At 36.3% G+C, this 14782-nt stretch overlaps 1 protein-coding gene across 1 annotated transcript in view; it reads left to right on the top strand.

The window, feature by feature from the left end:
• The first annotated feature begins 1328 nt into the window (after nt 1–1328).
• Nucleotides 1329–14782, top strand: part of LOC134796348 (protein kinase C, brain isozyme) — a 331434-nt gene continuing 317980 nt past the window's right edge. The window contains exon 1 of the mRNA XM_063768502.1: nt 1329–1654. Within this exon, the coding sequence (XP_063624572.1) occupies nt 1473–1654 (182 nt within the window). The 5' untranslated portion in view covers nt 1329–1472. The remainder of the gene's footprint in view (nt 1655–14782) is intronic.

The raw sequence follows: 14782 nt of genomic DNA, 5'->3' as shown, positions 1-14782 counted from the left end.
GGTGGGGATTCCATGAATGCGTTCAAAATGTGCCATAAAACACACAACTTTATTTTGAGTATTTCTAATTATAGGACCAAAGTTCAACGTTAAGAATTATAATATGACAAAATAATGATCAATAAATAAAATTTGTGATTTATGTTTTCTATTTTAATCACAAATATTAATATTTCTAACTCTATATCAATTGTTCTATAAAAAAACATGTGCATGAATCAAATGTTCAGAACGTACTATGTTGCCATCAAAAAAGATTTACCATAATTTTAAGGTACCCCAAAGCCAATATTCACTTGACATTACAATATTCGAAGTACTAATTGTAAGTCATGCATAATTGTAAGAAAACTCGTAAAATGTGCGAAGATTTGCATTTTGCAGTCATGCGAGGAGCAGTTAAACATTCATTCGCTTATGAATGCGGAGCGTGAGTGGGTTCGCGAATACGTATTGACCATTATTGCATGGTAGCATAAATGTACATAATTATAGGTACTTAGGCAATTTTACTTGAAGGTTTGCATTTTATGATGTCTGTTATGCCTTTAGAAACTCACTTTGTGGATTGAGCTATTTGTGTCTCTTTCCTTAATATCAAACGAAAATGACGCAGCGACGCAACGCAACCAACTACGAAATGAGTTATAGTGGCAATAGAAAACCTTAAATGTCATGAAACAACTCATACGAATGACCATTGGCGTTTGGATTCAGGTATTTTCATTTTTAATACTAAACACTTAATTATTTTCTATCTAAAAGTACCTAATAATCACAGTCGACATTGAAGAAATGTTAACGTTTGAGGAATCGTAACTTCATAAATTTGACATCTGCAAGCTCTTAATTAACTAAACTAAAGTGACCTAAAGCCATACATGTGGGCGCCGTTGTCACGCACACAACCAATATAGGTATGTAGGTACCACCACTTTTATTTCTCATTAGTTTTCTAAATTGTATGTCTCACTGCTGGGCAAAGGCTTCTATTATTTCTCTCGTCTTGTAGTTATTATTTTCCCACCATTTCTTTGATCTTTAATTTTTGATCCTGCAACAATGAGAGCGTAATCTTTATGGTTCGCGTCGCGAATTATGTTCATTCGCAAATTCTGAGCACGATTCATGTCCTTAAGCTAAAGTCAGAAAGAGAAAATTAAATTGAATTAAAGCGCTTTTGTAATAATTACATTAAAAACGATTTTTTCTTTTTTCATTTTATAAATATTTATTGTTGTAAAAGGAATAGTAAATTGCTGAAGGGTAAATTAAAACATCATCTGGTAACATTTAGCTATTTGACACTGACATCTGTGACAGTTCGAAACCTTCATGCACTCAGTTGACACAAAACGCAATGATGTTCGGCTGAGAGCGGTGGTCCGGTCGTGTGTTCGTGTAGTCTAGCGAATTCAGTGAATTAAGTATTTCCGACTCCACCGGCGTTCAGCTCGCCACCGCGCGTCGCCATGGCGGACGAGGAGAACAACTGTGATGACGGTGGTGATCTGAAGTTAGGGCAGGCGTTCCGGCAGCGGGGCCGAAAGGGTGCCCTGAAAAAGAAGAATGTTTATTTCGTGAAGGATCACAAGTTCATGCCGAGGTTCTTCAAGCAGCCGACGTTTTGCTCGCACTGCAAGGATTTTATATGGTAAGTTTAATTTATTGGCTGTTTGAACGAGTTCTATTGTCAGAATCTAATTTGCACGGAAATTAAAAATACACATTGTTTGTTTACAAAGCGGAGGCGCTTGGCAATCGTTAGTGGTTCCCGTTGTGCCGTGGTAACAGACGGTGTGACCATTAGAAATATTTTACTTTTTTATGCTGCCAGAAGCCCAGGTAATCAATTTTTCTTGCATATTATTTATGCACCAAAACCAATTAGATTCTAAATGGTCTGCATACCTATTGCATTTTCCTGTTACTCTACGATTTTAGTTCAGGCACGGCCTGTTGTTTTATCTCATTATTGTTACTGAATAATGCTCAAGGAAATTAAGTAAGAAATCTTATTCTTCTTATACTTCCTTGTTGATTATAGCTACAAATATTTTGTAATTTACCTTAAACATAATACAAATATATTTTTTATTTACTCACTGGTTTTTGTGGAAATAACTGACATCAGCAAAAAAAATTACACTGGCAGTCTGACAGTCTACAGTTTTTTTGTATGTCTCATTGACCTTTTCAGTTTTTATAAATACTTAGTTAATTTTTCTCAACTCATATAAAAATAGTGTTTTTAATTTGTATGTGTACCAGATCATACTGTCATATTAGACATAATTTTCAAACTACAGTGGAAACTGGATAAGTGGAACCTGGGTTAGTGGAAAACCTCTTTAAGTGGACCCAAGTTCTCGGTTCCAGTCCCTTGGCAACGAATTACCTCTATAAGTGGAATTTTGGGACCTCTATAAGCGGAATCCATTTTTTCGAAAATTTCTTATTTTTACCTCTGTAACTGGAAGCAGCCGTCTCCGAAACCTCTATGAGTGGAATAGCTCGGCGTTATAAAATTTGTATTTTTAATAAACCGTCACAAGGAGGGTAGTTTGTTTCGTTAACATTATGGTTCGTGTTTTAACTACGTATTTTGTATGAGATCACACATCGTTCAGTTTTTTTTGCATTAAAGTACAATCGGTACATTGATTTATTTAACCATTCTGGTTTCTCTTGCATAAATAAATATTAGGAGTGATTTTGTTTTTGTAATTTTGAAAATTGTATACGAGTAGGTACTGTGGATTATTTACAGTATTGCTTTTTTTAAAGTCAGGATTACATACCTATTTTTGTTAATACATACATATCTACATACATATTTAATAAAAGATGATTATTTAAGTCTTGATCATACCATACGTGACCTCTATAAGCGACATTACTAGCATCCACAACCTCTGTTAGCGAGAGCCTCTGTAAGTGAGAAAATGTTTTATTTGAACCTCGTTTAGTGGAAAACTGGATAAATGGAAAACCTGGATAAGCGGAACTAAACAGCCGGTCCCTTGCGATTCCACTTATCCAGTTTCCACTGTACCATCATTCTTCCCGCCTCCTGTTTTTCAAGTTTTTTTAATGTTGGTTTTTGTTGATTTTTATACATTGTTAATAGAAAATATATTTTTGTTAGAACATACAATAATATATATAATCATAATAAAAAGAAACGAAGCTTAGCTGGAAGAGATCCCTTACAGGGATAAGTTTGCCTTTGTACCTCTATTTCTGTAAATTTTATGAACTTAAACCTGTGTTGTGTACAATAAAGTGATTACTATTACTACTAATATTAATTAAATTTAATAATAAAATTAATGGTAGGTAATAAAAGTAATTATACAACTTGTCAATGAGTTCAGCCATTTTATTCTCAGCTTGGAACTCAATCAAAATTTTTTTTTCTGTATAATAATCTATTGGGTTAAAATATCATATGACGGACCTGTTGAATGTTTGGTTAGAGTATGTTTGTGTATACATTGGTTCATGCCAATAGTAAATGTAAATAGAAAACAACCAGACTGTTGTCACTATTATAAAGTTAAAGTTAAAAGACAAACTTGGTTAGAGGAAGGAGGAAGGAGGAAAAGACAAATGGAGCGAACTAGTCACGCAATGGTACTCAAGAGATGGAAACAGAAAGAAAACTAGACCAAAGAGAATGTGGGACGACGACATAAGACAGGTCGCAGGAACAACTTGGGGCAGAGTGGCCATAGAAAGGACAGAATGGAGAAGATTGAAGGAGGCCTTTGCCACCTGGTAAATGGATACACAAAAATAGAAAACAAGTGAAATATATATAAACATGAATAAAAAAAAAGAAGAAAGAAATGATAAAGGTCTACTATTTATCTCTGCTAGTTGGGAGAGAATTTGCGCTTAGATTAAGATAAGATAAGATAAATTTCTTTATTGTCAAAGCTGTGTTGGTACATAGGTCTTATAAATATTACAGAAGCCCATCAGCTTGCCCATTTCGGGCGTACAATTATAAACTAACCTAATGCAGTAGTAGAGGAAGGATTTTGTAGTAGAAGGTCGCTGAGTTTTGGGACTAAAAGTATTTACATTTTTCCTTAAATAATAAAAGCCATTTATTTCTGGGTAACCATGCACTTAATCACTACACCTTATAAAACAAAGTCCCCCGCCGCGTCTGTCTGTTTGTGTGTTTGTTCGTGATTAACTCAAAAACTACTGAACGGATTTTCACCTATCACTAGAGTGATTCTTGGGGAACATTTAGGTGTATAATTTGTTAACCCGTGCGAAGCCAGGGCGGGTCGGGCCAGGGCGGGACTAGCGAGTCTAAGATAAATCTTAATTACTAAAAAAAGTTAGTCCAGAATCCTCATAAAGAGGTATAGGCCTCTTCCAGTATAATTTTTGTATTTCTTCTTTACTTTCCATTCATTTTCAACTCTTTATAATCATTTTGGTTCAGATGGTTGCATTTTTTTTTCTAGCCTACTTTGGTGTCCCACTGCTGGGCAAAGGCCTCCCCTTGTTTTCTCCACTCGACCCTGTCATCGGCATTTTCCCACCATTTGGGGTAGAATGCGTCCAAGTCGTCCCGCCATCTCCTTTTCGGTCTGCCTAAACTCCGGCCTGCACCGTCTATTGTGTTCCGTTGGTTGCATTTATAGTTGTAATAAACTGGAAGTAAGGAACATTTTTACTTACTTAACATAAATACAAGCCAAGTTCAACAAGTCTGTAGCTGATGACGGTAATATCTTTTTAATAACTGCCATAGTTAACAGTACAGTAGACCTAATAACACACAGATTAATTCAACACCTTCCCAATTCAAAGAATTCAAAACCATCTACTTTTCAACACCATAGTCTAAATATATTTTCTTTTTAAAATCGTCAGGGACAGTAGTGACATACAGCTATAATGTTAAACAACACGCAATTTTAACCGTCATAACATTTACTATTTCAAACTATGAGCATGCTATGAGTTATAAGTTCTATTCATTGAAACTAAAGCATAAATAGAATTTAATGAGCTAACGTTTTTGTGCTACAGACAATAAAAAATATGTCTATTCATTCAACAATAGTATAAAACCTCTTTGTTATTTAAAATTCCCCGAGGTGTATTTGAAATAAGTTATTATTCTATAGAGCCTAAGAAAGTTTCATGAAACATGTTTTTTTTTTCTTGCTTGCGTTATCACGGCATTTTGGCACGGCTCATGGGAGCCTGGGGTCCGCTTGACATCTAATCCCAAGAATTGACATAGGCACTAGTTTTTACGAAAGCGACTGCTATCTGACTTTCCAACCCAGAGGGGTAAGTAGGCCTTATTGGTCTTAGTCCGGTTTCCTCACGATATTTTCCTTCACCGAAAAGCAACTGGTTAATATCAAATGATATTTCGGACATAAGTAACGGAAAAGTCGAAAAACTCATTGGTACGAGCCGTGGTTAGAACCCGCGTCCTTCGGATTGAAAGTCGCATGCTCTTACCGCTAGGCCACCAGCGCTTGAAACATGTACATATATAAATATTTTAATAAACAATTGTATTGTGACTCAAATGTCTGTTTCATGTACTGGCTTCCTGTGCTTGATAGCTTGGATATGTTTATTTAGAACATTTTTCAGTGCCAGTAGTTTACTTTGTTTTAATCACCATGTTGAATATTAGTCATTGTTTATATTGCTAAACATATTTACAGACATACCATTATCTGAATATTGAATTAAAATTTATGACGCTAAGTTATTTTTAACGTTCAAAAAACGGTTGAAAAATTACATCCAGTGACATGCTCTTGGCTCGAAAACAGCATTTATCGTTTCATTTGACAGGAATATAAGAAACCGGCCTAGTGCGAGTCGGACTTGCGCACGAAAGGTTCCGTACCATTACGCAAAAAACGGCAAAAAATCACGTTTGTTGTATGGTAGCCCCACTTAAATATTTATTATATCCTGTTTTTAGTATTTGTTGTTATAGCGGCAACAGAAATACATCATCTGTGAAAATTTCAACTGCCTAGCTATCACGGTTCATGAGATACAGCCTGGTGACAGACAGACATACGGACGGACGGACGGACAGACGGACGGACAGACGGACCGCGGAGTCTTAGTAATAGGGTCCCGTTTTTACCCTTTGGGTACGGAACCCTAAAAAGAGTGTGTATATCTATTTATATGGTTCATGATGCGTCTTATTTGAGTTAGTTATGTTATGAGGTTATGACGTGATTGAGGTGCGAAAGAAATACTGCGCTGGAAGAGTCGTATCGTAGGTATAGGCATTCTATTATAAGAAATTATTTATAGCTTTGTTATATTGGTTTCCCAGACATATGCGTTACGATTTCATCGGTTAGATAAAGGTCCACGATCCGCATATAAATATCGCCGTTGCGTTATCGCTGGTATAATAAGACAATCCTTCGTTATATTTAAATCTTTTGAATGCCAAAAATTATACATTTTATTATGAATAATGACATTGAAATACGGTATGCAATGTCATTGAACACGACTTCGAAAATGACAAATTTACGCGCTAACCGAATTTTATTTTTCGAATAAACATTTCTTCGGTGGCAGTTAGAACTTTACCATCTCCTCAAAACCACTTAGGTATAAAGTTTTTAAGAAGTACGAAAATTCTTAGATAAGTCTGCATGAAAGTACCTAGTTTTTGTGCACTCTGTATTTATTTTTATGTCACTTTATAGTGGCAGTCTTGGTCTTTATTATCAATATTATAGCACTAACTTTTGCCCGCGACTTCGTCTGCGTGGAATTAGTGACAGCAGCTAAAGTAGGTATAGCGCCTGGATAATGCTAATAGCAATTATTCAATTCGCGCATTGCTTACTTCAATTATTTATTAGGCAATTCATTAACTCTTTCAATTCCACCCCCCCCTTTGCACTCTCTTTAGGGATGATTTCCGACATAAAAACTATCCTATGTCCTTCTCCGGGACTCAAACTATCTCTATACCAAATTTCAACTAAATCGGTTTCAGCGGCTTAAGCGTGAAGAGGTAACAGACAGACAGACAGACACACTTTCGCCTTTATAATATTAGTATGGATTTATCGCAATATTCGCAATTGATATAAATATTGGTCACGTTTGACAGATGCGAGGGGTACCGATTCTTTTATCCACAGCGGTAAACGATATACTGGAGAATGTTACAGGCCATCTGATGCCTTATTTATGGCGGTAGACCTCGCTCCATCAAGAGATTCAAGAGTACGATCTACGATTAATCTGCGATTCTGTTGACAGATTTTGAACATAAATCTTAGTTGTTCAAGGTTGATTTCCTGGGTTTATTGGGATGTTTACCTTTTATCGAGTCTTTTGTTAACTTCACTAGTAATTGTGTGATTGAATGGTGTTGGTATACTTGAATACTTGGTATTTCGTAGTCTATGGATTCTAAAAATATAGACTATCTCAGAATTATTTGTATGTCTTTACCCATCACGGAACAATGGTGTTGACATTTAAGGCTCTGTCACACAGGCGCGTTTTGCGGGCGGCGCGTGAGCGGGGCGCGCCGCTTTTACATATAAAACGCTCACGCCCCGCCCGGAAAACGCGCCTGTGTGACGGAACCTTTAGGACGAAGCCAACACGTAGAGCCCTTTTTACCACTTTTATGAAATGTAAGGGAAGTACACCAAGCGGATGCTGCCAATGCCTGTGTCATGGGACGCACTCAGAGGCAGCATCCGACAGGGTGTAAGGATAAGGACTAATTGAGAGTTAATGGAATCTAAAATAAACTGCTACCAATAGCTGGGTGAAAGCGGTTGGCTAAATAAATGCTGGACTTTGGGGTAGCAAATCGGACGCCTGCCTAATAAAATGGTGTGCAAAATTATATCTTAATATATTCCTGAATATATTATAGAGTGCTAATATTCTATGTGTGTAGATAAAGCAGATTATGTAACTGTACAGGCATTAAGAGTATTAAGACATTCGTGTGATCCTTTTATGAAACTCAATTCATTCGTTTCATAAACCTACACTGGTATTTTAATGCCTTTCATTATGTAGTAGTACCATAAACTACTATTATGATTCTTATATTACAACTTGATAATATAAGAACCAATCAATGTATTTTCCATAGTCTAATAAAACATGGTCTTCTCTTCCCAGAGTGACACAAGCCTACGTCACATTAACATTGCCACTTCGTATAGCGCTATTGCATACTATTATATAGCGCTGTCGCATGATGACGTAGGCTTGTGTCAGTCACGTGGTCGGAAGAGAGTACCAGGCGGAGTATATTATTATACCATGGTATTTTCTTTCTTACTTTCATTCAAACCCAATGAGTCACTAGAGTAGTCGGAACTATAAATTTATTAGTGGGGTAGTATGACAAGACGATTTTCATTCTTTTGAGGGTTCCGTACCAAAAAGGTACAAAAGGAACCCTTATTGAATAGAGTAGGTATACCTCCTACTTCCACCAATCCTATACTGTCAATAATAAAGTCATTAAGTAATGAAAACTAATGTCATTCTAACTGATGATAGTGTCTGGATTGACTAGTGTGTTTTTATTTTTATGCAAAACTAAACTTCTAACTTTCTTTTCAGGTTTCCTTTACCGAAGAATCACTGGCACCTGATCCCTCGCCCCATCCCATCCATGAAACTTCCTTTGGTCTTTCGAGTTTCATATTATTCATATTAATTGCATCATTAAGGTACCTGCACCAAAGAAGGTACAACGTTTTTTTTCTTATGTTTTACTTGCAGTTTTGTCTATGCTGCCAGCGATCATGGACGCAAAATTTGAACCCAGTCACGCTTTATTAAAGTATGAAATTTTTAAAGCAGGCAGGTGTAAAATCCGGGTCTTCTTTGGCGCAGGTACCCTATCTACATCGAAATGGATATTTGTGCAAGATATCAAGACTGTAAATGCTAATTTTGAGTCTCGAGCAAGCGAAAGGTTCTAATTTGGAATTTGAGCGTCACGATCAGAGTCTCAAAATCCTCATATGCTTAACTTTGGCCTCCTGTGACAAACATTTTTTACCTACCTTAGCAGCAAGAACGTATTGATGATGATGATGATGATGATATCCTGTTGTCCTTCATCAGGGACAAAGGGCTCACAGAAGGGAAATATTCACATTCAATACTATAAGTAGTATATAGTAGGTAGTGTGGGTAAAACCACTATTGTATACATAGTCTGTAATCCACCCTTATTGTATAAAAATAAACTTCTAGAAATTTTTAAACTTTGTAAAAGCAAAACCTGAAAGTGTCGAGTTGTCGACAAAAATGAACATTGAACTGTGTACAGAAATATAATCTCAAGATTTTGATGGAACAGAGATTGAATTTCGCTGTGAAAGTATTAAATTTTAGAGCTACGATCAGTCCCTGGGAATCTCATGTTTTCAGAAATGAACACTGAAAATTTTAAACTGAAATATCTAGTGTTTATACAAGAACATTTTCATTTCTGCTTTAAAATACTGACATGTACTAATTTGGAAAATGAAATGTTAGCTCTCTAAAACAAAGTATGTAATGTGTATTAAGATTACCAGCAGGCGTATTATGGATGGTTTTATCCACGTGATAAAATAACTGTCACATTTTAACATCGCGGGATAGATAGTGACAGACACCGTTTTATCACGCTGTCACGTAGACAAGAACAACCATCATATCTTTGATGTCCAAATGTGGCGCACTAGCACTTGTACCTTATCCTATCTGCTAATCATGTTAGAAATACGTGTTAAGTCATTTTTTACGCTGTTATCATCTGCTTAAGGGTAAAAACAACAGCAAGAAAAGATTGATGATGTTAATTACAAAATAGCCGCTAGCATTATAAATTTTTTAAAGTTAATAGCATAGAGTGCTCACTCCATACATCAGGTTTCCATACTTAATAAATAATAAGTTGTATGGGAGTGGGATGTCTGGTAAAACTCGCTTAAAAATGAATACTTATGAAGCTTACATATTATTACAAACAAGTTTTCGCTAAACTCGTTTAAAACTTATTATAAGTAAATGGGTAAATAAAATCTATATATGGAGTGAGCTTATAATAGTTATAATTATCTATGACTATAGTGATGTCGCCTCCTTTCCTCTTAATTTATTTACATCTAGTCGGGTTTAAATATAAATCGAGAGCATTTAAACACTTCTAAGTGTTACTATTTTTAACAGACGGGGTTAATTGAATTAAAACTTTGAATGAAACAGTTCCGTTCTGCTTATTTATTCAAAGCTACTTAGAAACTTGTACACTTGAAGTTCAGAAGTAGAAACTAATACCAATTACATTCCGTTAGTCAGAGAGGTAGAAAATTTAACAAAGGTTTAAGTTTTTTGAATAAGGGAGTAAGACTTATTTTTAAAATAAAAACTTTTTAACAAAAAAAATAACCGCCGAAAAAAAACTAAAAGGAAATAAAAAAACCGGCACTAACACGAAACGAGTCGACCAACAAAAACAATAGCACACTGAAAAGAAAAAAATAATTATTTTGTCTTCAATAACGCAAGTGAATACCTATGAACTATGTATATACATACTTCTGAAATCAATCACACAAATCTGCGTATTTATATATTTACAATCTGTTATTTTTGGAGTCGGTGCAGGTGCTTCACTAAGGTGCTCAAGTTTGTTTGAAGGTATTTGAAGTTTAAAGATACTGCAAAGCAGCAGTGCAAAAACCGATAAATGACGGTTAAGTAAATTTATATATAAAGTGTAAATACGATAAAAAACTATAGGTACAAAGTGAAATATTTAATTTCAGCCATTGTCTCGCTAAATATAATCCAACAAAGGTTTGCACTCACCAAAAAATAAACAAAATCTACCAAGAAAAGAAAACATTTTTTAATTAAAAGGCAGTTTAAACGGTCTATTGCTTTACCGGAATAAAATATCAATTATATCGAATTTCTTATTAATTCACTTTTGTTTCCCTTCAAAAGATGTCATCTGCAAAAGGTGGGAGATTTATTAGATCGCAAAATTAATTAAATTCCGATTCAATGGAAGTTTCTGAACAAAGACTAGATGGAAGTTTTTGACGAGGATCGAACTTTAATGAGCAAATGATTAATAGACTACTGATTACTTGATTAAGAACTGATTGTCATGTCAACTCTCTTACAACTCTTCATACTTTCATTTAGGCACTTAAAACTGAAGAAAAAGAGACTCCCGAGAGGATCCAGCTTATGAAACTGTGAGGATTTTTTATCAAATTCAAAATTGACGTGAGGATTCTCCATGAAAACATGTCTCCGTAACGTACCTGTCTTACATTTACATATTTCGTACAGTAAACATTAAATTGTTAGTGACACACTTAGTAGCCAAATATTATGACACTGCTTGCATTTGTTACTGTAGGTAATATGTGTTGTGAACTTCTGATATATGTATGTATTTGATTACTTTGGCTTGGCTGTCAACATATTTTTTTTTGTGTTGACTGTAAGGTACTATAAACATCTTCTAAGTCTGAACCTATACTGATGAAATACATAAACTTAGCTTAGCTTAAGGTTCAAATAAAGGTCTGCAGGCATTATACAGCAGCTGGTAGCTTGGGAATGGAGATGAATCATAACATTTTAGAAATCTAATATCGGCCGTAGACAGTTTAGCCTGAGAGCTGGCGGCAGGTTTATTTCAGAAAAAAACACTAGTATAAACACTACTAGTGTACTACAAACAGTTCTAAATATTGTTCCTTTAATTGTTGAGTCCTGACATCCACACCAAGCAATGCCTGATGATAGATTTTAGAAATGCCATTTTGGAATTAAGTCTTTAATTGTTGAGTCCTGACATCCACACCAAGCAATGCCTGATGATAGATTTTAGAAATGCCATTTTGGAATTAAGTCAGATTTCCAAAATGATTTCCACCAATTCTAGGCTCTGGCCACGACATAGACATCGATATATACGTTTAACACTTAGTAAAAAAAGAAATAGTGTAAAAGTAAAGGCCCCGAAATCCAGTCGGCTCTCGTATTACAGGGCCATTACAGGTATCCAGGGGCTCGTTGGATATTGAACTTGAACCGAAATTAAATTTAACAATGCCCTTACGGGATCTAAGGTTAGAAACGCTTTTGTTTGGAATGCCAAGAGGTGTAATTCTAATTTAACAATTTGTTATGTGTTTCGGACTGGTTTTGATGCGACCTTGACGATCGTCTTGGTGATTGGCGCGCATCTCACGCACGACTTTCACCAGTGGGGAGACACTCCTCACTTCGGTCGAACTCGGCTCCGTTCGGCTCAGCATTACTCCAAGCAATTATTAGGTTTGGCACCACTTGACTTCCTTTTGCGTGCACGCGACCACAGATAAGATAATCACTTGACTTTTGACAACCCTAAATAGCCGAAAGGGATAGTGCCATATATTAGAAAGGGATAGCATGAGTCGACCCTGAACCGCTGTCAAACTTCGGGTTTGTAGGAAGTGTCCTTTCTGTACGGTAGTACTCGTGTAGTACTACTTATTATTTATTCTGTGCTTTCACTTCGTTTCTCATGCATCAATCAGCGAGAGCGATGTTCAAGGTCGCATCAAAATAAGATCAAAACGGTAACATCGTGAGTCGGGGTCGGAAGGGAATCACGCTTTTGTTTGGGATTCCAAGTTGAGCGTTACGATCGACCTTGACAGCTGTGCGATGGAATTCCGTTTTGTTCCATTGTTAACTCGCCCGTAGTAATTATGTGTACAATGTGTTTTGAGAAAATTGAGTAATGTGTATACGCAGCAGTGATGAGATCGACTCGTGTTCCGCATAATACCTATAAGATCATGTGGGCATGTTGTTTTGCTTGGGGCAAGAGAAACAGATTGAGGATATCCTACATGCGTTTGTTTTTGTCACCTTCTTCCATACAGTGCAATTTTTCTTGAATGGGTCTCGCCTGCTACTCATGTTTAGGGATCCGTACCCAAAGGGTAAAACGGGACCCTATTACTAAGACTCCGCTGTCCGTCCGTCCGTCCGTCCGTCTGTTACCAGGCTGTATCTTACGAACCGTGATAGCTAGACAGTTGAAATTTTCACAGATGATGTATTTCTGTTGCCGCTATAACAACAAATACTAAAAACAGAATAAAATAAAGATTTAAGTGGGGCTCCCATACAACAAATGTGATTTTTGACCGAAGTTAAGCAACGTCGGGCGGGGTCAGTACTTGGAAGGGTGACCGTTTTTTGCATTATGGTACGGAACCCTTCGTGCGCGAGTCCGACTCGCACTTGCCCGGTTTTTTGCAATTAGTCACATCCAATCCAACCTAACTCGATTATCAGTGTATACCCAAGTTTAAGTTTGATTGCAAGACAGATATAGCTTCTTAACTTTGAAACCATGTATTCATCAGTGAACATAATTATATGCAATAAACGACGATGAATAATAAACTGTACAGTACAATTTTAACCTTATAATATTTAAAACTTTCGCGTTTTGAACATATATTAACTCACATTTATAGCCGCGACCACGGCCAGTGAAACCTGTGTCGAAACGTCGGTAAATAAAGGTAATCAAATAAATTCGCGATAGACCCGTCTATAAATGTGAGTTAATTTTAACCTTTTTTGTACGTATGTGGATTTTCTCATAGATCTTTTTTGTCATACAAGTGTCCTATCCTAACCAACCAGCAAAAGTACCAGTTTGCGTAAATTTTCCGGAAATAATTCCCAGTTCTCATTGCTTGGAGTAGACTGTCATCGTTTTGTTAGTTCAATTTAGCACGGCTACACGTCAAGTGCCCTAAACAGCATCTCATAACCCATTGTCAAATGGCTGTACGGTCATAAAACACTTCCTAATATTATGCGCTAGTGCACTAACGACATTTACGACGTTTTTACTGCCACAACACACTGCAAACATGTGGCCGTATTGACGACACTGATTCTTTAGAAACAGGGATGTCGCGGATGCAGATTTTTTGATGCGCAGATGCGGATGTCAAGATTAGGTACTTAAAAAACGGCGAATAATTACATTTTAGTAATTTTCAATTTAAAAAAAACGATACGTTTAGTATTTGAGCAAGAATATTAGTGTCCGACCGAAACATGTTTTTTTGCCGAAACCGAAACCGAAACCGAATGTTCGGCTTTGGCTCTAGTTTCGGCCGAAACCGAAACCGAAACCGAACCTTTTGTAGACTTGTTAAAATCGTTGAAAAAATGTCATAAAACCGCTTTTACACACATATTATGGGGCTGTCAACACCCCATGTCCTTGAAATTGATGTTACTTAAGCAGTTTTTTAAGAAAATTACTAGAGTTAGACCAAGATAATTCTGCAACGATTTTGATAATATACGCAGTGCAAGTGTTATTTTAAATGTCAAAACTTTTGTGAAATTATGACGTATAAACGGTATAAATAACATTTGCACTAACTAGTGCACCTGCACTGCGTATGCTATCAAAATAATTGTAGAACTTTCTTGGTCTAACTCTATTCATTCACCAGTCAAGTCAACATGTAGATACAGTGTCAACCAAAAACGCGAGCGCAGCGTGCGCGAATTTTTTGTTGACAATATCGCAAGGCCGGGTACCGATCTTCATCTCGGCCTAAACGTCCGAAGAGCCCCAGTGAGGCGAACTTTCATGCGAAGTCAAAGCCGTGCTTCAGGCTTCAGGATAAGTAGTTGAGCACAGACTCCAACCAATGTCCATTGT

The sequence above is a fragment of the Cydia splendana genome, chromosome 13 (assembly GCF_910591565.1).
Source record: "Cydia splendana chromosome 13, ilCydSple1.2, whole genome shotgun sequence".
Taxonomy (NCBI): domain Eukaryota; kingdom Metazoa; phylum Arthropoda; class Insecta; order Lepidoptera; family Tortricidae; genus Cydia; species Cydia splendana.
This window is presented reverse-complemented; position numbering and strand designations above follow the sequence as displayed.